We start from the raw sequence: 24,955 nt of genomic DNA, 5'->3' as shown, positions 1-24,955 counted from the left end.
CGTCCTCATCTGGAGTAGCTTTTAATATCCTTTGGGCCAGAGGAAGTTCCGAGTTCTACGCCAGCTCCGGGAACAACCCCTCTCTTGTGTGTCAGCTAAAGGCCCTGACACACCAAGCAGTCACCAGAGGACTCGCCGACGCCGACTGTTGCGTCGCCGTGTTCTCCTGCGTCTTGGCCATGTGTCGCACGGGAACACACCGCAAAGACTTCAGTGCGTGAGTGACAATAACTCTCCTTACCAGCAGGCGGCGGTAGTGTGTATTGGTCATTCAAAAGAGGCAACAACCGGAAGACAGAGAAGAAGAACAGACCGTGATATAAACAAACAACAAATAGCGTGTGCGTTCCATTTTCACTCTCGTCCATCGAAAACATGTTTCTTGCGGCACTGGAGCTAGATTTGGGTTCTGCCCGCTCTGTATTAATGGCATGTTGACAGGTTATCATCATGTAGGCGTTGATAAAAGCTCATTCTAATGTTGTGTTATGTGTGTATGAAGTTGCGAAATAAAGTTTTGCATTGCCTATCCTGCTATTTGTGTTCTTTTAATCACACAGCGATAAGAAACAATAACAATGTGCCTACATAACTGTCAGTTGCAGCCCTAGCATTAGTATTGTTTATAGTAACAGCGACAACATTAAAATACTTCTAGGCAGATTGAGGAGGATAATGGGAGAATGAACAGAGAAACATCCATCTGAATAATAATAACTTTATTTGTATCGCACCTTTCATACAGGGGATTGTAGTTCAAAGTGCTTTACATCAGTAAGAAATAAAATCAGTGTAAAACAAGCAGCAAGAGCAAAGCATAAAGTGGGATCAAATAATGCAGATATTATATATATATATATATATATACAGTTGCAAGAAAAAGTATGTGAACCCTTTGGAATTACCTGGATTTCTGCATAAGTTGGTCATAAAATGTGTTCTGATCTTCATCCAAGTCACAACAATAGACAAACACAGTCTGCTTAAACTAATACCACACAAACAATTATATGTTTTTATTGAACACACTATGTAAACATTCACAGGGCAGGGTGGAAAAAATGTGAACCCCTAGGCTAAAGACTTCTTCAAGAGCTAATTGGAGTCAGGAGTCAGCCAACCTGGAGTCCAATCAATGAGACGAGATTGGAGGTGTTGGTTAAAGCTGCCCTGCCCTATAAAAAATACACACCAGTTTTGAATTTGCTATTCTTAAGAAGCATTGCCAGATGTGAACCATGCCTCGCACAGAAGAGCTCTCAGAAGACCTACGATTAAGAATGGTTGACTTGCATAAAGCTGGAAAGGGTTACAAAAGTATCTCTGAAAGCCTTGATGTTCATCAGTCCACGGTAAGACAAGTTGTCTATACATGGAGAAAGTTCAGCAATGTTGCTACTCTCCCTAGGAGTGGCCCTCCTGTAAAGATGACTGCAAGAGCACAGCGCAGAATGCTCAATGAGGTGAAGAAGAATCCTAGAGTGTCAGCTAGAGACTTAAAGAAATATCTGGCACATGCTAACATCTCTGTTGACGAATCTACGATACGTAAAACACTGAACAAGAATGGAGTTCATGGGAGGACACCACGGAGGAAGCCACTGCTGTCCAGGAAAAACATTGCTGCACGTTTGAAGTTTGCAAAAGAGCACCTGGATGTTCCACAGCACTACTGGCAAAATATTCTGTGGACAGATGAAACCAAAGTTGAGTTGTTTGGAAGGAACACACAACGCTATGTGTGGAGAATCCAAAGGGTTCACTTTTTCTTGCAACTGTGTATATATATTAATCCCAACAGGCCACCTTGTTTATGGTTTGAGAGGTACATTGTAGACACATTGTGATGCTCTATTCAGATGCTATAGACATACTTCTAGAAGATTCAGAACACTACAAAATATAAAGACATATTTTATCATGTATTATTATAGGTTAAGATAAAAGCATTATTGAACCCATGGTGAATTTCATAAGCTACCCAGCAGTATATCATGTAATTTCAATTAGCTCCTCCTTTACCAGCTGCAACATTAAGGTGATGAGCACATCAATAATTATATTTAACACTGTAACCACCAAATGAATGAAAATAATGTTTTTGTAAATGAAAGAAGCAAGAAACACTTATTTGTACTCAACAAATAAAATAGTTACCGTGATGGTGAGGTTCGAAGTACTCTACTTCCTTCTTGTGTAGGGCTCTAAAAACGGCAGCCTGGTTATGATCCACTGCTGTCTGCCAGTCCTTTGTGCTCCACAACTACCCGAAGGGGCAAGTCTCCTGTACCGGGTGTACTGGGTTCGCAGAGAATCCCACTTCTTCCTCAGCTCTTTCTCTGAAGCACACAGATAAACGATGTAAGCATTGTGGCTAGTTAGCATGTCCAATTCATATCTATATGCAGTGCCAAACGGCACAGCTAGCAACAGCTAGCAACAAGATAACAACAAAACACAAGGTTGAAATAACAAATTACATTTCACGTTACATCACTGTACGCTGGCAAACAATAAAAAGCCAACGGTATCTGCTGAAGAGCTCAATTGATGAAAAAGATAATCTTACCCGAGAAACCAAGTTGCGTTTCAATCTCTCGCCAGAGTCCGGTTTTCACTACTCGGTTCGAGTACCTTTTCTCTGTGATGTCGTACAGAGCTGGCCTCTCCTGGATCAAGGTGATGAGCAGGTCTTCGTTTGCGTCATTCCAGATCGCCATGATGAGATGAAAATGAATAGCAGTCTGTGTGTGCCTTCTTAAATCGTTTGTTTACGTCCCTCACTTCCGTTTCGCTTCTCATGCACTGATTCGCTAGCTGAACAGCCAATCAGAGTGATTGTTTGGTCCGACTGCCTGACCCGATGCATGGCCGATTCAACATGTTGAATCGGCCATGCATCGGGTCAGGCAGTCCAAATAAGGTATGTCACGATCGACGGTGCGGGACACACCAAATTGAGTTTGGGCGACAGGACACGCTTCGTCTTCCGACTTACGAAAACAGCCGAAATCGGCCTGGTGTGTCAGGGCCTTTGAGTCGTACTGTCTCTCGGTCGGCGGGTATTTAAACAACAAAAGGCAGGAGCAAGCTGACCCCGGCATTCCCAAAGTACCTGCCATCCTGTCCTACCATCTCGAAGTAAAATCAGTGCTTGAAGCCTTTAATTCCACGATATTACCATGAACAAACTCGATTTCCTCTACTCAATGTAAACAAATGTTTCTACTTCCGCTGACGTCACACCCCCGAGGATTCACAAGTTCTAGCTTCCTGCCCCCTGCAGCAGCAATTCCTTGTGCGAACGCAGCATTAGGAATCGCATCTTGGCAGGTATATAATACTATTCTGCATAAGCAATGCTTTATTATGGAAATATTTGGCCTGCAGTAAGTCATATTTGAGGCAATTATACAGAAGTTGTAAGTGTACAAGTATACTACTATACATGGAAATAAATTAATCATTTCCGTTACGTGAATATGAAGGGAAGCGCGATACATTTTTGACCATCATTTTAGACTTCAATCAGCTGTGACTTCAGGTGTTCATGCTACCGACATACCCGTTTCAGATCCTCATAGCAGATATCAAGCAAGAGCGAGAGGAGAAGACCTCCATCCGCGGAAACACGGGTACGTCCGGCCGTCTCGGCATAAGTGAACAAGCCGATCCGGCATCAGAACCGAGTCGAAGCCCCTCGATCAGCTGATCCGTGAACACGGAAGTGGCATTACCACAAGCCGACCGCGTGCAGGCCCTCTACGCCACATTCAGTAGGCTTGTTTGAGACAAGCAAGACCTGCGCAGTTGCGATCAACGTCTTGCTAGTGCGTTGCATGATGGTTAGTCATTTTGTCCGACTTGCTCTGGAGGCTCGCCCACATGAGACTTTGAAATCTCGTGGGACAAAGACACCCGCAGCCTTGAAAGCGAGGCGAGGCGAGTTGGCGCAGCGAAATGCTTGATGGGAAACGGCTCGCTGGTATCTCGAGCTGAGCGCTCATTGGTGGTTTTTACCACTTGCTGCTGATGCAACTCTCCAATTGGCTGGAAAAAGTTTGTTGTCGTTTTGTGTCCGTTTTACGTCGCCACATCCATTCCCATTTTTCATCATTGTTCCACAATGTTTATCATCATGAAATTAATATCTATATATTTTATACTATACTGCTTACCGTTTTCATACTTTATATATCTTAGCATATTCATACACACTGTTCATACTGCTCACAGGCTGATATCTAGTGTATTCATACCCCACTGTTTATTCATCATTCAATTCATTCTATATGTTATTCTGTAGATTGTGTACATTACTTTCCACTTCACTGCTTGTTGCACCTGGTTAGAAGATAAACTGCAGTTCGTTGTCGCAGTACCTGTAATATGTGCAATAACAATAACGTTTCTCTTTAAGTTAAACCAAATCATTAAAATAAAATCTATTGTAATGTAATGATTTGGTTTAACCTTATTTATTGAATACATCATTTAAAATGGCAAGATTAAATCAAATTAAGAAATAAAAAGATACGTAATTACCTCCGCAGACGGTGTTCATCTTGTCATTCTCCATACAATACAGGTGGGATTGCATCCACTTCATCTGCAACGAAAAACGCCAACGCAATTTCCGCCATTGCAAACCCAGCCAGTCAAGCCGACTCCGAGTCCGAGCTGTCCGATTTAAGACGAGCTTTTTGACACCTCCCCCGGCTGTGATCGGCTACTCTCGTCTACTTTCGAGGCGAGCCGCAATGTGTCTCAAACAAGCCTAATCCCTCCCAGGAAATTCAACAAGCAGATAAATGACGTTTATCCGTGTTCACAGCACGTTTAGGCATGATCGCCCCCGTGTCTCATCAGATTCGTATCTCGGCACCCCTTTGGGTTGGGGAAGTCCGGAAAAAATAATTATATATTTAAAAATGAATAATATAAAAGAAAGGAAGAATGCACAGGTTCTCCTTCATACTTTCATGCATATAACTGGTGGTGGTGCAAACCGTGCTTGCTTTAATGATCATACGATCCCCTCTATCTGGTACCTCAATAGCATACCTCAGCTAATGTCTCAGTGCACACTTTTCCGTCAAGCATAAGGAATGGATGCAATATAAACAACTCATGCTCAATGTAGTCTTGCAGCGTATGTCTCTCACAGCAATGAGTCACTCACTCGGCTCACGTTTTAATCATCTGCAGAATACCTTCATTGCATTACATTATTCATTAATCAGCACTTCCCCAGAACGGTTTCATCTAATTGCATCCCTGTCCTGTCATTCTCTGTTTTATAATGATTGCTTATTCTGCCCTTGTGCGTGTAACCACACGTCCGACTATCCGACCTGATATCCGCACCGTACTGGCTAATCAAAAACTGTTAAACTCCTACGGTAAGCTATGCATATAACTGGTGGTGTATCACATCCTTCTAAGATAATGTTTTACCACATGCTATGCCTCTCTCACTTATTCCAGCAGACTGCCTGAGCGATAAGAAGTCTTGCAATAGCCAGCAGACTGCCTGAGCATCAGAAGTCTTGCAATAGCCAGCAGACTGCCTGAGCGATAAGAAGTCTTGCAATAGCCAGCAGACTGCCTGAGCGATAAGAAGTCTTGCAATAGCCAGCAGACTGCCTGAGCATCAGAAGTCTTGCAATAGCCAGCAGACTGCCTGAGAGGTCAGAAGTCTCACAATAGCCAGCAGACTGCCTGAGCATTTGAAGTCTCACAATAGCCAGCAGACTGCCTGAGCATCAGAAGTCTTGCAATAGCCAGCAGACTGCCTGAGCGATAAGAAGTCTTGCAATAGCCAGCAGACTGCCTGAGCGATAAGAAGTCTTGCAATAGCCAGCAGACTGCCTGAGCATCAGAAGTCTTGCAATAGCCAGCAGACTGCCTGAGAGGTCAGAAGTCTCACAATAGCCAGCAGACTGCCTGAGCATTTGAAGTCTCACAATAGCCAGCAGACTGCCTGAGAGGTCAGAAGTCTCACAATAGCCAGCAGACTGCCTGAGAGGTCAGAAGTCTTGCTCCATGCAATAGTCAGTATCACAGAGAGCGCAGCTCACCCCATCCTATTTTCCTTCTCTCTCCATGATGTTATGTTCATTCTTTTATAAATGACCTTGCGATGTCTTCAGATCCTCTCTAGTTACTTACAGATGCTGCGCCTTCTGCTGGTTCGGGGGATTTCACAATGAGTGGTTGCCCCACCAGCTTGCCATGCCCTTCGTTCAACCAAATGACTGGATCTACACGTCAAGCCCCTCAAGGATTTCCCATATTCTGCCTCCAACCAAGAGCATGATTCAAAGCATACAATTCAGCTTGGTACTTTATCTTCTTCTGTCCCAACCTCCTCTGTGTACTTATGCAATAGATATAATAGTTGTTCATGCATTAATTGTATTTTCATTCAAATCCTGCAATCTTCAAGTGCTAAGTATTAAGCCACGCTAGAGTTCATTCATTTGCTCCTCAAGGGCCTTAAGCAGGCAGGTCCTCCACGCAATGATAAAGACTGCCTCTTAACTTCGCACCCGTGCAAAGGTTAATGTATAAGTTCAGGCAAAGGGGTTTCACTATACATTGATAAACATTGATAAGCTTTCTATTGGTTTGTCAGGTGGTGAATATACACAGACCTCTCACCTTTTAATCCTCAGCATAATCTCTCCCTTACTGAATTAACTTTGGAGATCAAATATACACATTGTTTTGAAACATTCAATGTCTGATATTTCTGTTTGGGGAGTCAAGGAACACTGTTTTCTTTGTCCTTTATCTTCCATGCTGAACTTCTCACATCATTGCCCTCTGACACATGCGTCGGCACCCATGTGTATTCGATGGCTGCAAACCCAACGACGAGGGTTCTCCTCCAAGCTGCGTGATCTCTGCCTAAACTGCGACCTGCCCCCAGATCGCTATTCCCACTGTTTAAGAATCTGCACAGCCACAACCGCAGCTCGATATCCACCTACCTCAACCCTGAGTATCCTGGGCCGTCGGTCATCTTCTGCCCACCAGCGCTATATCATGCCTCACATGAATGAGATCCTTGCAGCACAAACAACCATGAACTCTTGCATTACTCGATGATGAGTAAACGTTCAAAGATGTATATCTGTAGAATTCTGTTTTTGCATACCAGGTGGTTGCTGGGTTAGATTATATTTATTTCATTATAGTATATTCCCCTCATAGCTGCATGCTTGGGGGGGAAAGCTCATTGTTGCTGCCTCAAAGACCTAGACACAGCAGTCTTGATAGGTAGTATATTCCCCTCAAAGCCGCGGTGCTGGGGGGGGGGTCGGCACTGGTCACTTCCAGGCCTACACATAGCAGTCTCTCGAGGTAGTATATTCCCCTTAAAGCCACGGTGCTTAAGGGGGATGGCTTTTCGGGCTGTTCCGGGCCTTCACATAGCAGTTTCATTAGGTAGCATATATAGGTAGTATATTCCCCTCAAAGCCGCTGTGCTGGGGGAGGATGGCTTTCGGGGTGTTCCCGGGCCTTCACATAGCAGTCACTAGGTAGTATATTCCCCTCAAAGCCGTGGTGCTTAAGGGGGATGGCTTTTCCGGCTGTTCCCGGGCCTTCACATAGCAGTCACTAGGTAGTATATTCCCCTTAAAGCCGCGGTGCTTAAGGGGGATGGCTTTTCAGGCTGTTCCCGGGCCTTCACATAGCAGTTTCACTAGGTAGTGTATATAGGTAGTATATTCCTCTCAAAGCCGCTGTGCTCGGGGAAGAATCGGCTCTGGGCTATTCCTCAGGCCTACACATAGCAGTCTCACTAAGTAGTATGTTCCCCTTAAAGCCGCTGTGCTTAGGGGGAATGGCCACATGGCAGCTCGCCAGACCCTCTACTTATCAGATTTACATCACCAGCGTCAGGCTCGGGCTACGCAGTTTTGGGGGTTAGTTATTTGATCATCACTCATCGTGCTATGTATATCTATGGAGTGATGATGCCCGAGCCTAGTCGCCAAACTTAACTATATGCTGCTTCTAATAAACATGTTAAAGAAACACGTGAGTTGTCTGACTGAAATGGGGCGAAGCCTGCGAGCTAGTTCAGACAGTCAACTCGAGCACTTATGCTGCATTCATAACGCCCCCTTGCCGCTCTACAACCAACCAAACAGAGTCTCCTTAATATGCCGCTCTATTTAACCTGCCAGATCTCTCTCCATGCATTGCTTGCTGCTGCTATTGCTGCAGCTACCTCTACGTCGCTGCTGCTTGCCTGCCCCACCACCACCCCAGCTTCCACCTGTAGGCTCGGGGGTTAGTTATTTGATCATCACTCATCGTGCTATGTATATCTATGGAGTGATGATGCCCGAGCCTAGACGCCAAACTTAACTATATGCTGCTTCTAATAAACATCTTAAAGAAACACGTGAGTTGTCTGACTGAACTAAAGTAATATCACTTTTTTGCATGTGCATGATAAATTATAAATCCACCCTTTTGTTTGAGTGTACTGTTTGTCCTATTGTATGTTTGTTTTGAGTTAAAACATTTTTTTTCTTCTTTTGCCCAACCAGGTATCAAATAACACTTTTAATTGTAACTGTTCCACTATTTTATTCTTTATATATAATGACTTTTTCTATTTGTATTCAATTGTTTGAGATGTGCATGATTAAAAAATGAAACTTTTGGGCACAGTGACTCACTGAGGGCCGATGTTATGGTCCTCCCTTTCTTGCAATTTTCTGGTGGAAGCTGTGACTCACAGTCATGTCCCTGAAGCTCATGAGTCACGCTGCAGAGACCAGAAATCACAGACATAAAATCTGCACGGTGGCAACTCTCTGTGCTTGTGTTTTTCAATGTGTTGTGTGTGGTCTGTTGCATGACTTTGAGTTAGAGATATCAAAGGTCTTTCCTGATGTCTGTCCTCTTTGGAAAGGCTGCAATTGTTTTGGTCTCTAATTAACAACTTCAATCAAAGTCCAGCAGGCCTACAGATCATAGGATAGAAATCAAGTCACTCTCGCCATCTCTCATTTACCAACATCTGAGATTCGTAAGCACTGTCCTTTTAGCTTTGCAGAAAACTCCACTCAAACATTTTTCTCTGTTTTTTTCCATACCCAAGTCTGCCAAACAGTGAGGGAGTACCCATGGAAACCACATCCTGTTTTAATTCCAGCTGTGAGTCATATGAAACTATTTGCAGTACAGCCAAATACTCATGGCCAACATCATGATTACACTCTTGTGCCATCTAGTGGTCAAGCAGATGAACACTGACGAGAACGTTTATTTTCCTTGCAGCCATGTTACTTAAAAACAGATGTCCCAACTTGACCTAAAACGCCCTTACCAGCAGTACCCTTACCAACATCCAATGTTAGTACTAGTAGTCACAAATCTCCACAATAAACCCCACCCCACCCTCTGAAATAGTTGCCCAGAAACAAAAAATGAGGTTGCAAAGGAGGTAGAATGTGGGCTTTGGTGGCATTTTAAGCCTTTTTTAGAGCGACAAAGTAGAAAGATGATGGAAAGTAATGCAAAGAAAAAAGGTGTGTGTCAAGAAACAAAAGTTCCCATAGTAGTGGCTCACATTTAAGTGACAGGAAACAAAACACAGACACAAAGTACATCACTTTTTTTATATTTCAGCATGATCACAATAGTTTGAAGTCATTTCCCTCTGCAGCAGCTTCAACCCGGATGTTGGAAGGGCTTGGTGCGTTCAGAACATCATTGCTTTTATTGTTTAGCAGATTGCATTGTCCACAGAGAGGGGCTGTTCTGCCTCTGTGTGTGTGTCCAAGGAAGGTGAATGTTTTCTAATCTCTAAAGTGACACCAATACACACCTTCACTGTGTACCAGTTGAGAAGAAGTCAAGCTGGATGAGAGTTATTCCAAAGGTATTTCTCATTAGGGGAACACGCTTGGGGCAGTACATTCAGTGACCTCACAGATCCAGAGTTATTCATCTTCACAAATGATTGTTTTGTTTATCTATCATTGCATTCAGTAAACCTCAAGCTCAACTAAACAAAAGGGACTTTGAGAAAACAGACAGCAGAGTGGGAAGTCCCTGCTGTAAACTCAGCTGTGGGTCACATGGGTGTGATGCTTTTGTAGACGAGGGGTAAAGACACACACGCATGCACACACACGCACACACACACACACACACACACACACACACACACACACACACACACACACACACACACACACACACACACACACACACACACACACACACACCACACACACACACACACACACACACACACACACACACACACACACACACACACACACACACACACAGCATGGTAACCTAGCAACGTTGGTATTTGTTCTGTAACCATGCACACTGGAAGGCCACAGATAGCTCTGGTGTGGTTAAGGCTGTTAAGCATTTTCCCCCCCTGATTTTTGCCTTCGAGGCAGATCTTATATGTTGCTTTTAAGAACGTTTTTATTATTGTACTCTTTTATCTCACCATTTGTATGTCTTTGTATCTGTTATCTTTGTGTTCACATGTGTACCTTTCCTTGGCCTTTCCCTCTACTATACTACTCCTACTCAGACTGTTTAAGTTCTTCCCAGTTAATTAAATGGGATCGTCCAACCCTGACCTCAACCGTGGGCCAAGCCCTAATTTACAGGAGACATACCTTTCTAACATTTATGACTAACGTGTTAGTAGAGCTTTTCAGTGCCAGCAGCATAGCCTGAGCAGAAGTGCTGCCTGAGAGACTTTATTTAAGCCTCTTTTCAGTTCAGAAATGGAGTCAGAAGGCGAGTGTTATTCTGATCATCTCTCTGGTGTTATCCAAATGTCACCAAACTTGAAACACAATGATAATATTTGGTGCATGACCCACTGTGCCATGTGATTCAGCTGTCGAAATGTCTTCACAGTGCTCAGACTTGACAAGAATGCAACAACACAAAACGCACCTTTCACTAGTATCGAAGAAAACATACATAAGTGGATGTATATGTATCGTGATTAAATCTGTGATATTAACATAAACATGTTTGTGTGACACATATAAATCTAGTTTTAAATTAATCTGCAAAGATATTGTGCATTCTTTCCGTAACAGGATGCAGTTGCGTAATCCCCACTAATCTCCTTGGAGACACAACAGACACACGGTCTTGTTGTATTTACTCTTTTATCTAATTGCAACGTGGGAGAAGTCGCGGGATTCGGGAACAATGAGCGTTTAGGGTTACACTAAATCACATAGCGGCTTTTTCAAAGACAAAGGCTGCTTGATTAAGGGTTTGGGCGGAGAAATATCTCTCATTCCCCTCAAGTATCAACTGTTGCAACACTGACATGATAAATGTTTTAACAATGCTGTATCTGTATTCTTATTCTATATTTGATCTTATTAGAAACTGGAGGTATAACTGACAACTGTATGTGGAATTATCTTCTCAACTACACTATCATAAATACTAGTCTTGCTTGGTCTACATGATTCAGTACTTTTTTCACTTGTAGATTATGTTTTTTAGGTATAATCAGGTAAAAGAAGTTTCACTAAATAGATGGATCCAGCAGGATATATAAATATGTTTTATCAGTGTCTGCTGGTTTATCTGTTCATGCATTTATCAAAGTTTAGAGAGTTGCAACATCAGCTTTACAGAGAGGTATTCATTACTGGAACATTCTGCACATTCCTCAGAGCAGCGATAAGCAGGACTTTATCAAACAGAGAGGGAGAGGTCCGTCTGCACTTCACACACAGGAAGCCATAAAGTACAGGTGGCAATGGCATTACAACACCTATTGTCAGTGCCACAGTTCCCAAGGGATTGTAGCCATTATGGAAAGTGCATTTATGATTAAATGAAATAGATTTATGATAACTTGCAGGCAAACACATGTGTCAAAGTATACAGTAACTTGTGCATTTAATAACCACCAGACTTGACACCAGACTTGACAGGTTTGAAATTCTTCAGTACATTTTAATGAACAAAACTATCTTTACAAAACTTGAAATGCTTTTTGGTTTCTTTTCCTTTCTTCCGCTGTTGTTGTTTACTTCTTCCCCTGCTTCTTCATGTGCGTCTGATAGCATTGCTCACAGGCAATGGAAAGTCCAACAACCAGAGAAACAAACTCCTCAAAATCCACCTGGCCATCACCGTTGGTGTCCAGGTCCTTCATGATTTTGTCAATAGCAGCAGGGTCCTTCTGGGACTGGGTTCAAGAAGAAATATGTTAGTTGGGCATCAACAAGAAAGCTATGTGATAAGTGATATTATAAATGAATTCTGGACACGATGCACTCTACATATCAGTCTCCACTCACCAGGAGGAAGTTGGATAGCTCGTTCTCCATCAACTCTCTGAGCTCTCGCCGGCTCAGTGTGCCGGATCGCCCATCCTTAGAGGCGTAGCGGTGGAACACCTTGATGAGGGACTCCATGGCTGTTTCCAGTTCAGAAGGCATGGTTGCTTTCGTTCTTTAAGACTATAACAGAGTTCAAATAGACAATGAATTGATGATATGATCAACTAGTTTATCTTCTTAGGGAAACTTTCAAACAAGACCTTAAAGAACTTTCATGAAAAAATGGCAGTGATACTTGATGATGAACTAATCAAATTGCTCTTTTACAAGAACATGGTTTACTGATGATGAGCTTATCGGAGGATTTTAACGGGCATGGGGGAATGAAACGTGAAACAAATGCTAGATTGACATGTAAACAACAATCTCCCTCCTGAGCTCCATTAGGGGATCTAGCTGAGAAAGTAACAACACTTTTTTCCCAACGCCCTTCCCATTGATGAGTACTACTTATGGGAAGTGAGAGGTCTGTTATTAGTGCTAAAATGGCCACTGGCATGAAAAGTTACAACATCAACCACAAATCTCAATCCATTCTGCGCACTGTAGAATTTAAACAGCAGAAGTGGGAGGGCAAACAGGGGTTGGATGTTATTTGTGTTAGAGGGAATGGAAAAGTCTCGCTGAATGAGGGGGGAAATGTGCATAGTCAAAGAGGTGGTGATGCAGCAAACTATGGCAGCGGAGTACATGTGTGTACAAGCCCACATAGTCCAACCACACCCTTTGCTGTGTACATATGATATACATGGACTCAACTGTGTTAAGATAACAAGAATCAATCAATCAATCAATCAATGTTTATTCATATAGCCCAATATCACAAATGTTACATTTGTCTCAGTGGTCTTCACAGTGTGTACAGAATATCAGTATGACAATACGACACCCTCTGTCCTTAGACCCTCACATCGTACAAGGAAAAACTTCTGGAGAAAACCCACAGTTTAAAGGGAACATGGGAGAAACCTCGGGGAGAGCAACAGAGGAGGGATCCATCTCCCAGGACGGACAGACGTGCAATAGATGCAGTGTGTAAATTGAAAAGATAATACATTTGCAACATAGGTAGTCCAAATGAGAGACATTCCAGTGGAGTCAATTGTGATCAACTTGAGGAAAAATAGTTAGCGTGTGCTTACTGTAATAACCAATCTTCTATAATTCTTGTATAACTTTTTAAAAGATGTAAAAAACGTTTTGATAAAGTAGAAACTTCTTCTTTATAAATGCTTCACTACAGAAAACCACTTTTACAGATAAAATGAACTAAACTAAATCAATTTCTTCCCCACCCTACCGTTATTTCCTGCTGTGAAAATCCTTACAAAGCAAAGTCAGACAAGTCCTTTAAATTCCGTTAGTTCTTACCGTCAGAGCTGAGACGTGGTCGGCGGAGGAGAGAATGTGCAGAGGTCGCGAAAAATGTGGAGCAGAGGTTTTATAGCGAGGCGACGCCCTGCTGCTGTGAGTCAACCTGCGGTGGACACTGGACCCGGGAAGAGAAGTGAGAACGAGCACACGGTGGTGGGCGGTAACTCTAGAAACACACTTTATATTACTGTCTTGGAGTTGTTGGAACAACTTCTAATTCCTTATGAGATTACAGTTTAGTTATGAAAAGGGATTTAAATAGATATGCTACACATAGACGGATCTCTTCAGACTGTATAGAGAAAATGCGACTATAATGCGAACAATAATCGATAAATCGTCTTACAAATGAAACGTTCTTGTGCTATTTTAAAAAGTCCGTTCCTGGCACTTTACATATTGCATACAATGGTAGAAAAAGTATCAAGATTCTTTACTTGAGTACCACACTGTCAACACGCTTAATTTCAAGTAAAGGTAGGCCTACTGCATCAAGAGTGGTACTACAAGTACAATGTAAGATTAGGAAAATTAATTTAAAGTATTGGGAGTAATAATTTCTGAAAACAAATATTTTTAAATGTTTTAAAGCAAAGTAACAAATCTAAGAAGCTGGAACTTTGACACATTTTTAACAAAAAACTTCAGAATTGCTGCTAATTTATTTTCTATTGATTCACTAATGGTTTTAGTTATATAATGTTCGATGGTTTAATATATAATATATCATATATATATATATATATATATATATGTGATCAAATAATCACATTTTTATAAGATTTTCACTTAGTATAGTTGTGTCAACATCTGAATTTATAAACTAACTATACATCTGAAAAGAAACATGTAGTGCACTAAAAGTACAAAATTGATCTACAAAATGTAGTAGAGCACTGAGAGCAGAAGTATACAGCCTGTCCTCCTACAAAAAACGACCAAATAGGTCGATTGTTTAAGCACCTTAGATTACGACCCATAGCCACGTTTTAAAGTGTAGCACCTCTAGTGGTCGTGTAAGAAACAACATGCTCCCGTTTATTTACAAATAACCCTCTCTGGAAAATCCTAAATTGTAGAACAGTTTGGCCATTAAAATGCTTTTTGATTAGATTTCTAGCGAGAAGTGTATATTGTACTTTTAGAATCCACGTCCAGTGGAAGTGTAGGATCTATAGTTTGATAGATATTACGAAGATGATTTGAGGTCTCGCCAGGAGAACGTGTATATGCGGCAGGTTCCATGTAAAGTTAGCGCGGGTGAAAACAGTATTTCCGGTCTCGAAGTTTTCAAAATAAAACCGGATATATTCCCCTCACTGTCAAATGATTACACAGTGATATCTGCATTACTCATCCACTAAAAAACATCAGTTTATCCTTGTTAATTACACAATATTGATTGGTTTAAATGGTGTACAATGCTTTTGTGTTTTTAACCTTCGAGTCAGAGAAACAAATAGTTTTTTAGGAGTTTAGACCATAGACTGTATATATAAATGGACGTAGGGTCCGTGACGTCACCCATAGGATTCTGCAGAGTTGCCGTGAAGCCCTTAGTAGGCGGAGTCGGTCACTAACGGCTCAACAGTGACGTCAGAGTTCAACTCCCGCCTTCTCCAAATAAGGGTAAAGAGGCGGAGCCGAGGCGGGACCTGCTGCCACCGAGCTGGAAGTTCCAGGGCTAGCTGAAGCTACCAAGCTAAGCTAACATGCTCCCCATCTGCACGCTGCCGTCGCATTTTACGTTTCTAAGGTAAGCGGGCTTGAAACTATTCAGCAAAACTATAAATAATAATCTAAGTTATTGAGTTTTTAGCATAATACTTCAGAATCTTAAAACCCCTTAACGTTTGTATGCAATTGTGCTAAATTCAACACTGGAATCAAGCAAATATTAATGTTTGCATGACATTAGTTATTTATATTTTGATATCACTTAACTATATGTTTAATACATTTAAGTCAAGCTAAGGTACATGTGATGGTAGCTAGTTAGTGCTCTTACCTGTGAGGCCTCCTCCATACAGCATAATAACCAGACTGTATCATTCAAACTAAGTACCAGTTCTAGATCCTTGACTTTAGACAAACAATTCAAAAGACAAAATGTATTTAAAGACCAATCTTTATTTGAAGGTGCCTCTTAACCTGAGATATTAGTTATACAGTAATAGTATTGACAATCTAAAAAAACGGAGCAACTCAACAGTCAACTTTATATTTCTTATTGTCTAAAGCATTTATTATTTTCATTTTCCCCCTCTCATATTCAGTGTGGACGGATTGAGACAGCCTGGTGTCCAGAGAGCAGCAGAGACTTCAGGGAGAAACATCTGTGTGATGGACGTCCTGTCTGTTGGTTTGGAGAGGACTGAGGGTCTTTCCTCTGCGAGGAGGACCAGGGCTGATGGAGGAGCCCATGCTGGGCAAAGCTGATACCAACTGCACAGGCCTAGTCTGTCACGTTATTTGACTAAATGTGTTTACTTATACATTTAATAGGTTTACACCTTCTGTCCATAATATGTGCTTTTTATTTAAAATATTTGATTAACTTTTGGTTCACATTTCAATAAATTGTATTTGTATCCTTTTGTCCATTATTCTTACTGAAAATGTTAGATTACACATTCACATCTGACTGAAGATTGGCCCCATTTATTTGTGACGTTGCAAACTCTGCGGTACAAGGCACAAGTGATGTGAAGCTCATAAAGTGAGGCACATAGAAATAATCAGCGGATGGAGTGTAGATGTGGAAATAGCTGCATTCGATCAGCTGACTGTTTTTACAATAAAAGTAGTTTCTTAGTGAATGTCCTGTCCTGTACTGGTCTTAAAATCTCATAATATCAGCTTTTAATGATCCTCGTGGATGTTCTTCTTGACCCTCAGAGAAGGAGAAAATGTCGTGTCTTTCAGGCATGTCCTTTCCTAATAAAAATGACAGGAAACATAAAACATATTATTGCAGAACAAGTGTGTTATTTATGAAAGCGGTGTGTTTGTGTGTTATGGGGCTGTAGATATAATTATTTTGTAATTGTAATGTTTTTATTTTATTTTAACAGTGAGCTACAAAGACGATCAGATTATGAATGAACAGTATGAAGTTCATCAACATTGAAATATATGTTATTATCAAAATAATATGTAACTGTTACAAAACGTAGTGCAACTGTAGAAGCTTGCTCTGTTGTCTCACTGAAAGAATAACTTTTACCACGTTTTACAGACAATATTGAGAGATAAATAGTAGCAGTTCTCACTATGTGTTAAATATCTTTGCCTTCAATACATTAAATTAGAAAGCTGACAAAGTCATATTGCTAAATATCTAAATGTAACTTTTTGCATGGAATAAACCCTCAACTTAACTGATGTGTAGGTGATCTGGTATTTAGTATTGTTTATTGGAATGTATATCAGTGTATTCAAGTCAATACTTCATTCATTTAAACCAATATCTTTCTTGATTCTTTGTACAGTATGAAAAAAGAGTCTTAGTACCTGTGCTGAAGTGCACTGCTGTGAGGAGTCCAGTTCTGCCTCACTCTCTGGTCCAGCCTGTCTGCATCACCTGGACACTTTAAACAAACAGATATATATATATATATATATATATATGTAAAGTACCATGTGTACAAACAATATAACTGATTCTCTTCTGTTGAACATGTTGGATTGTGTATTGTCCGAGTCAGGGTCCTTTTTATTTTACTTTAACTTTGGAAGTTGTGTTACCAATGCTTACTGTTTATTTGATACCCATTTGGTAATGCAATTAATAAAAACAACAAGGTTTGGGTTCGTTCTTCAGATGACTGTGACGTTAACGTGTAAGCTCAATAATGAACTCCAGCTCAACCAACCATATTGTAATATCTAAGTAATCATCTTGAAATATGACATTAATAATTGTAATATACACACATCTTATTGTGAGGTTGATTTCACATACACTACTTCGACATTAGCTTGTCTACATACTTGAGCATAGCCAATTTAAATTAACCTTAGATGCATACAGTTCTACCTACATAATAAAATATCTCTAAGTTACAAGGATGTAACCTTATTTTATCAACCTCAAACAGAAGCCGTTTGTTCAACAGTATTATCCCACTTAACACTTGTCTATTTCGTTTTAACCTTTATATATACAGTCTATGATTTTAACTTGGAGGCTACGATTAGCATCGTTAGCACCGATGTAGCTACCACTAGCTTACATGCTAACCCAAGCCTTACCATTCATTACGTAGCTGATTAAAATCATTAACACATAAATAAAGCACTCGAATTTTACTTACCGCATTCATGCACCGTCTGTTTTAACCGCAGAGCGAGTCACAATAGTCCGATATATAAGCATGAAGAACAAACAACCACGGCCGGCTACAAGTTGTGTTTCCTGGATGAGCTGAGCAGGCAGAGTCCCTGTAGCTAGCTTCACGGATCAGCTAGCAGAGAGACAAGAAGCTAACAGCGGCAGGCACTTGACAGAGCCGTCACTCAATGTGACCACGCCCTAATTTATGTACAAACTTTAAGACCTAATATAAATAAATGGGTCGCGTTAGAAAACAATTCACTCACAGATCCATAATCATGAAGGTGCAATCTAACTATATCGATAATAAAATGTATGGAGCCAGGGGTAGAAACATGTTTTTTTCTGCTGTAAAGTTGGGCATTTTAACATGGGGGTCTATGGAAATTGCTCCTTTCTGCAGCCATCGCCTATCGGCCAATATATGAACTGCAGTGTGTGGCACTTCCGTATTGGCTTCCCGGCTCTTCCCCAGAGTTTGCCGCTTGGTTTAGACCAGGGGTGCCCACACTTTTTGGGCCGGTGGGCTACTTTTGAAATGACCAGCTCACCGAGGTCTACCAACCAAAAATAAAATCCCAAATTGCAAGGAGCTGAATAACACGTGTTATGTATGGGATATATATGTATATATATATATATACATATATATATATATATATATGTATGGGATGTATGGGATAACTACAACAACGCTATTTGGGTTCTTGAACAGAAACAAATACATGAATACATAAAACTAAAATGGCATGTTAACCTCTCTCTATTTCTCTCTCTCTCTGTTAAGAAACACATAACAAGCAGGCTAAGAAACCACTCTCCATGTCCTGAAATCTTAAACATAAAACACAAATATAAGTACAAGGAATACAATAAACGAGTAGAACAGTCAACTTAGACACCAGACTCAAATGGGTCCTATGAACAGTCTCTCAAAGTTATAATGGAATAGGCATATTCTCTCTCTCTCTCTCTCTCTCTCTCTCTCCGTTTTTTTGTTTTGTTTGCGGAGGGATCTAGATCGGCATGAAGGCACATTATGCAATCTGCAATGTGCACATTATCCCGCTTATTACACATGGCCACATTCTCAACAAAGTAACGACATGACTCCCAATATTAATTGAAATGCTTTTATGGATTTAGAAAATGATTTTATTGATTTAAAAAATAGTTGTATGTATTGATTTAAATTGACATGCATCCGCTAAGAAAAGTAGTCCGTTGTTACTGTTTGAACTAACGTAACAAAGGCAGGAACTGCTTCGATAGTGTTTTTGAGGAGCTTTTTTATTACAGATTTGAAAACATCGTTGCTTGCACAATGTGCACAAAGTAGCACAATTGCTGCAGCCTAGCAGCTGATCTCAAAGCACGCTCCCCTCTCCTGCAGGGGGGCGTGGTCAGCTGCAGCTCACAGAATCAGATTCTGTCAATCAAGTAAACTCCTGAATTAAGTGGCAGGGAGGACAAGGGAGGAGGGATCAAAACCTGTTTTGTCTATTTTAACGGAGCTTGATTTTTTTTTTTTTTAATGAATGACTCGCGGTCTACCAGCATTGCCCCCGCGGGCGACCGACGTACTGGGCACCTCTGGTTTAGACACTACAGTTTCCGAAGACACTACACTACCCAGAATCCCCAGCTATCGTTTGGGACTACAACATCCGCCTTGCTTTACAAACCCCGTGATTAGTCATCAAGCCCTGTGATTGGATGTTGGAGTGGCAGTGCGACAAGGTTACGCTGTCAAACAGCTCTTTGAAATGGAATGGAACCACGGCAGACTTTCCAAAACTGGAATTGGACGGGTCCAGCCCCCGGCTCCTGCTTCCCTCCCCCCCCCCCCCCCCCCCCAGAACTACACGTGCTGACTATTGTGTGTTTCGCAATATATGGCACGTCTCTTTATAAGACGTTTTCGTATTTCCCACAATTAGAAGTTGGCAGTATTAAACGTGTACACCCTGGAGGTTTAGGGGATACGAAACACAGTGGTGTTATCAATTGTAAAACATATAATTAATAAATGGTGAAATAATATACCCACATGACACCTAAGGTCAGAAGAGCTTTATTTAACAGATGGTTTTATGTCTACCCCTCCTGTTGTTCATTGATAAGCCGGAAACATGCACTTGTCAAGGTTTAGAGGCACATTTTGCAAATATGGCAGTAGCCATCGATCATCTTAAGATAAGATAAGATATACTTTATTGATCCCAAGTTGGGAAATGTTTTTGTTACAGCAGCATGTACTACTTTGTTCTACTCCACTACAATTCAGAGGTTAACCTGGTATTTTTACTCTACTACATTTATTTTTGTTACTTTGCAGATTCTGATTAATGATGTGAAATATAAACAACCCTTAAATCAGACTTTAGTTACACCTGAGTAAAATTCAGCCTTATCAGTTTGTCTGTTTTGCACATCCTCCTGTTAATATCTTTGGACGTCCTGCACTAAACTGTTTTATTGTAGAGATCACTACAGTATCTTCTTGATATTTTCCATTCTATATTTCTATCATTGACCCCTATGTTGTATGTAGGCTACTCTTAATATTTAAATGTTTTCATCAAATATAACTTATTCTACAACTAAATTCAATAACGTGCTTTAACCACTAGGAGGTGCGGTTTAGACCAGTGGTCTAGTTAATACAACATAATAATATCGTACATAATATGACTATCCCTTTATATCAGCTGTGCACCTTTATGGTGTAAACACAGCCTATCTACTAATTGGATCAAATATAAAAGTCAGCCGAATTAGTGTTGATACTGCAAGAAGACGTATTGTGTGAAAAGAAATGGAAGATGTTGTTTAATTGTTGATATATGTATGGTCCACGTGACGTATTCAGTTTTGGCGGCATCTCTTCCAGTTTGTCAAAAGGTCTTCTGATCAGGGCTCTATAAATACATATCTACGGCAGATCTGTAATATTTAATGCAGCCGAACCGTGTATTGCAATGCCGTTATGTGATGACTTTCAAAGAGAAAAGCAAGAGCACTCGGAATAAAGTTTTATTATTATTTTTTGAATGTTTTCCGATTTCATATCACATAAACACCATATCCCGACGTGCATTGCGGCGTGATTTTAGCCTATCAAAACCTCTGAAAACAGAAAGGTGTCTCTCAGAATCGAAAGAGAAAAACCTATGGGAAAAACACAAAAGCATTGAACAGAATTTAAACCAATTAATGTCGTATAATTAACTAGGATAAACTGATGTTTTTTAGTGGATGTGTAGTGCAGATATCACTGTTAAATCATTTGATCATTGGTTTTATTATGAAAACGGCCAGACCGGAAATACTGTTTTCAACCCGTAACTACATGGAAGCTTGCCGCATATACACGTTGTCCTGACCAAACCTCAAATCATCTTCGTAATATCTATCAAACTATAGATCCTACATATCGACTGGACGTGGATTCTAAAAGTACAATATATACTTCTCGCTAGAAATCTAATCATAAAGCGTTTTAATGGCCAAACTATCCTACAATTTAGGATTTTACAGAGAGGGTTATTTGTGAATAAACAACCCTCTGTAACGTTTGCATTGAACGGGAGCACTAGAGGCCGACAATTTTAAAACGTAATTATAGGTCGTATTAAGCGCTTGAACAAACGACATATTTGGTCGTAATAAGGTTCTTAAACAATCGACCCATTTGGTCGTATGAGTTGGAGGACTTGTTGGAAGTATAACGTAGTATAAAAACGAAATACTTGGGTCAAGTACTGTACTTAAGTACCTCAAATGTGTACTTAATTACAGTAATTGAGTAAATGTACTTAGTTACTTCCACCACTGGTATCATACTGCACAGATTTTGTTCTCAGACTAATGCTGAATTACATAATTGCAAAAATAAACAGGTTAATGAGTGACCAGAGGATTTCTAACAGATAAGCCTTTTGGACTGATGTCAACAGGAAATGATGAATGGGGCGTAATGTAATCAGCAGGTTAGCCAGTAGAATTTTTCCACACAACAACTACTGTCTCTGAGTGACTCACAGCAATCAATACAAATCATAATGAGAGGCGTAGACGGAAGTCAAAAGCTCTTCTAAATGTACAGTGTTTTTTTTGTTGTGTTTATCTTTATGAACTGCTTTAAAGCATTTATCTCGTGGAATTTGAGCATGCAGACAATCATTAAACCATTTTTTTTTACTTTTCGCCTCTCTTCTATTACGAAATGTTGTTTCCATTTTGTTTCCAAGTACATCAGGTTGCTTGCTTACTTAACTATCTCATAATATTAACATTTTCTGCCACTTTATTACATCTTGCACAGTAGGTCTACTGATATTTTATGCTGAAATCTTCAAACTTAAACGTGACTAAAAGTAACAAATACATGTATATATTACCAAATCCCACACTTCCCCCATACAAATCTTAATCCAATAACTTTATAAACATTTACATGCAAGGAGCTATTATCCAAAATGAGTACTTTTGGTTATTTAAGTTAATTGTTATGCCAATTAGTTACTTTTACTTAAGTGAACTTAAATGCATGCCTTTTACTTCCAACAGTATTCATATTTCTGCACTGTTATTGCTAACAGTAATGAACTTCTTCGACCCTTGACTAAAAACTGACTATTTGCACGTTTTATTAGATGAATGGCAGCCCCTCTTGTGGTTGAAACACGGTATTACACACACAAATACAGCTCTGTGTTCTTCATCAAAGAAGTCTGCATTGTTTTTCTTAAAATAGTCTTATTCTCCTGTCATGCCCATGAACAGACTGAGCAATGGATTATTTAAAAAAGAAAAGATTATTAAAAGTGGTAAAAGTATCCAGATACAAGTTAAAGTAAAAACATACTGAAACATAAACATCCTCCATTCAAAATAACAGTTCTGCATTCATAAAGTAAGTACATAAGCAGTTATTTATCCGTAGGTTTACTTGAAACATCAAAAATATGGCGATGTTATTTTTCTATATATTCTAATGTTGGATTATCAGGGACACGTTATTGTACATGCAACAATGGCATTGCTGTTCAAAATATAGCTAATTTAATTTGTTTATTGTAACATAATTTACTTTTTGCCATCCAAAAATCAGCATTTATGTAAATTCCTTATCTGAAAAATAAACTGTCAGATCAATGTAGAGCAGCAGTAAAAGTTGTGTGTGTGTGTGTGTGTGTGTGTGTGTGTGCGTCATCTTGTGGATTTAACTGGTAGTGCCTGAGGGTCTGCATTTAATTTCTGCTGTAGCCAAACTTCATGGTTAATGGATAAGTTCTATGTTTATGTGAGAATTGTTGTATTGCTGCCCAGCAAATAAACAACAATACCAGAGCTGCTGTTCTTCCTCTGTTATGCTCTATTGTGAAGTATTTAATTACTCAAATCCTGTCAATGGAGGTAGGCCTACTTGTACTTTAATTGAGTATTGTCATTTTAACGCTACATTATACTTCCACTCTAAGGGAAATGTACCTTTTATAGAACCACATTTTTTTGAAAGCAGAAAAAAAGGTGTGTTTTCTCAGTTTACTTGACAACACAGTGACTGTTTCAGGTGTAACCATTTAGTTTCTCCATACATTTCAAACTCCATACCTTAAACTTGGGTTTGCCTGGAAAATATATATATATATATATATTTTTTTTTCTTCTGTTTATGTCATGGCCAAAGTAGACCAAGTTAAGGTCACAGATAAATTGTATAGTTAACTCGAACAACATGTTTCTTTGCATCCATTGCATGCAACTGTGACGGTGTTTGTTGAGCGTTGAGCGACTGCACATAAGATTCCCCGAAGTTTGCACTTCCCCAGCACTCACAGTGCTTTCTTTCATGCATTTCCACATGATGTGCAGCCTGGTTATGATACTGCAGGAGAGTATGATTTATTACAGAATGAATGCAATGTTTCCTAAATGGCATCCTTTTCATCTGTCTGCTGTGGCTTAATCAGATTCACCCTTCCTTTGTTAAAACAGTATTGTGGTTTATCTGGTTCTGATATAGGGAACACATCAAACATAGAATAGAATAGAATCGTTTACTGTCATTATACATGTACAATGAAATAATAATAAATGCTTCTCCCTTTCAAGGGTGCCATCAAAACAAAAACAAAACATCACAACATAAGACAACAAAATACACGCAGCATACATACTTAGGAATAAGGAATAAAGGAATAAGGAATAAAGTGCAGTAATTATTTCCAGGGGTATACAAATAAAATCTGTAATGTAATAAATAATAATAATAATAATAGTGTGTATTTATAATAATAATAATAATAATAATAATAGTAATGATATATATGTATATGTACAGAGTCCCATTGATTCACATGATTTAAGAGCAACGATGGCTCTTGGGAAAAAACGGTCTTTGAGTCTGTTTGTTTTGGATGTGATCCACCTGTCGCGCCTGCCGGAGGGCAGCAGGTTGAACAGGTGAAAGCCGGGGTGTGAGCTGTCCTTGATAATGTGTTTGGCTCTACTGAGGCAGCGGGAGGTGTAGATGTCCATCAGGGAGGGGAGAGGGCAGCCGATGATCCTCTGTGCTGCTTTTACGACTCTGGAGCCTCATCCTGTCGGCCTCAGAGCAGCTGGCGTACCACACTGATGCAGTATGTCAATAGGCTCTCGATGGTAGAGCGGTAGAAGGTCACCAGCAGCTTAGTGGCCAAGTTGCTCTTCCTGAGCACCCTCAGGAAGTGCAGACGCTGCTGGGCCTTCTTGATGACAGCTGTGGTGTTGTCCTTCCAGGAAAGGTTGTTGGTGATGAGGACGCCGAGGAACTTGAAGGTGTGGACCCTCTCCACACACTCACCGTTAATGTCGAGGGGAG

The 24,955-nt window shown here is 40.3% G+C and overlaps 1 protein-coding gene and 1 long non-coding RNA gene across 2 annotated transcripts; both read right to left on the bottom strand.

The window, feature by feature from the left end:
• Positions 1–1,443: 1,443 nt before the first annotated feature.
• On the bottom strand, positions 1,444–2,783 carry LOC139434767 (uncharacterized). The gene is made up of 3 exons (XR_011644072.1): positions 2,570–2,783; positions 2,158–2,339; positions 1,444–1,685 (listed from the first exon to the last, which is right to left on the bottom strand). It is a non-coding gene; the product is annotated as an uncharacterized lncRNA (long non-coding RNA).
• A 9,176-nt stretch (positions 2,784–11,959) lies between these two features.
• s100a10a (S100 calcium binding protein A10a) lies at positions 11,960–13,858 on the bottom strand. Its single transcript, XM_034093787.2, has 3 exons — positions 13,749–13,858; positions 12,336–12,497; positions 11,960–12,223 (listed from the first exon to the last, which is right to left on the bottom strand). Exons 2-3 carry the CDS (start codon positions 12,474–12,476, stop codon positions 12,062–12,064), a joined length of 303 nt encoding a protein of 100 aa, XP_033949678.1. The 5' UTR covers positions 12,477–12,497; positions 13,749–13,858; the 3' UTR covers positions 11,960–12,061.
• Positions 13,859–24,955: the final 11,097 nt, after the last annotated feature.

Source organism: Pseudochaenichthys georgianus, chromosome 11, assembly GCF_902827115.2.
Source record: "Pseudochaenichthys georgianus chromosome 11, fPseGeo1.2, whole genome shotgun sequence".
NCBI lineage: Eukaryota > Metazoa > Chordata > Actinopteri > Perciformes > Channichthyidae > Pseudochaenichthys > Pseudochaenichthys georgianus.
This window is presented reverse-complemented; position numbering and strand designations above follow the sequence as displayed.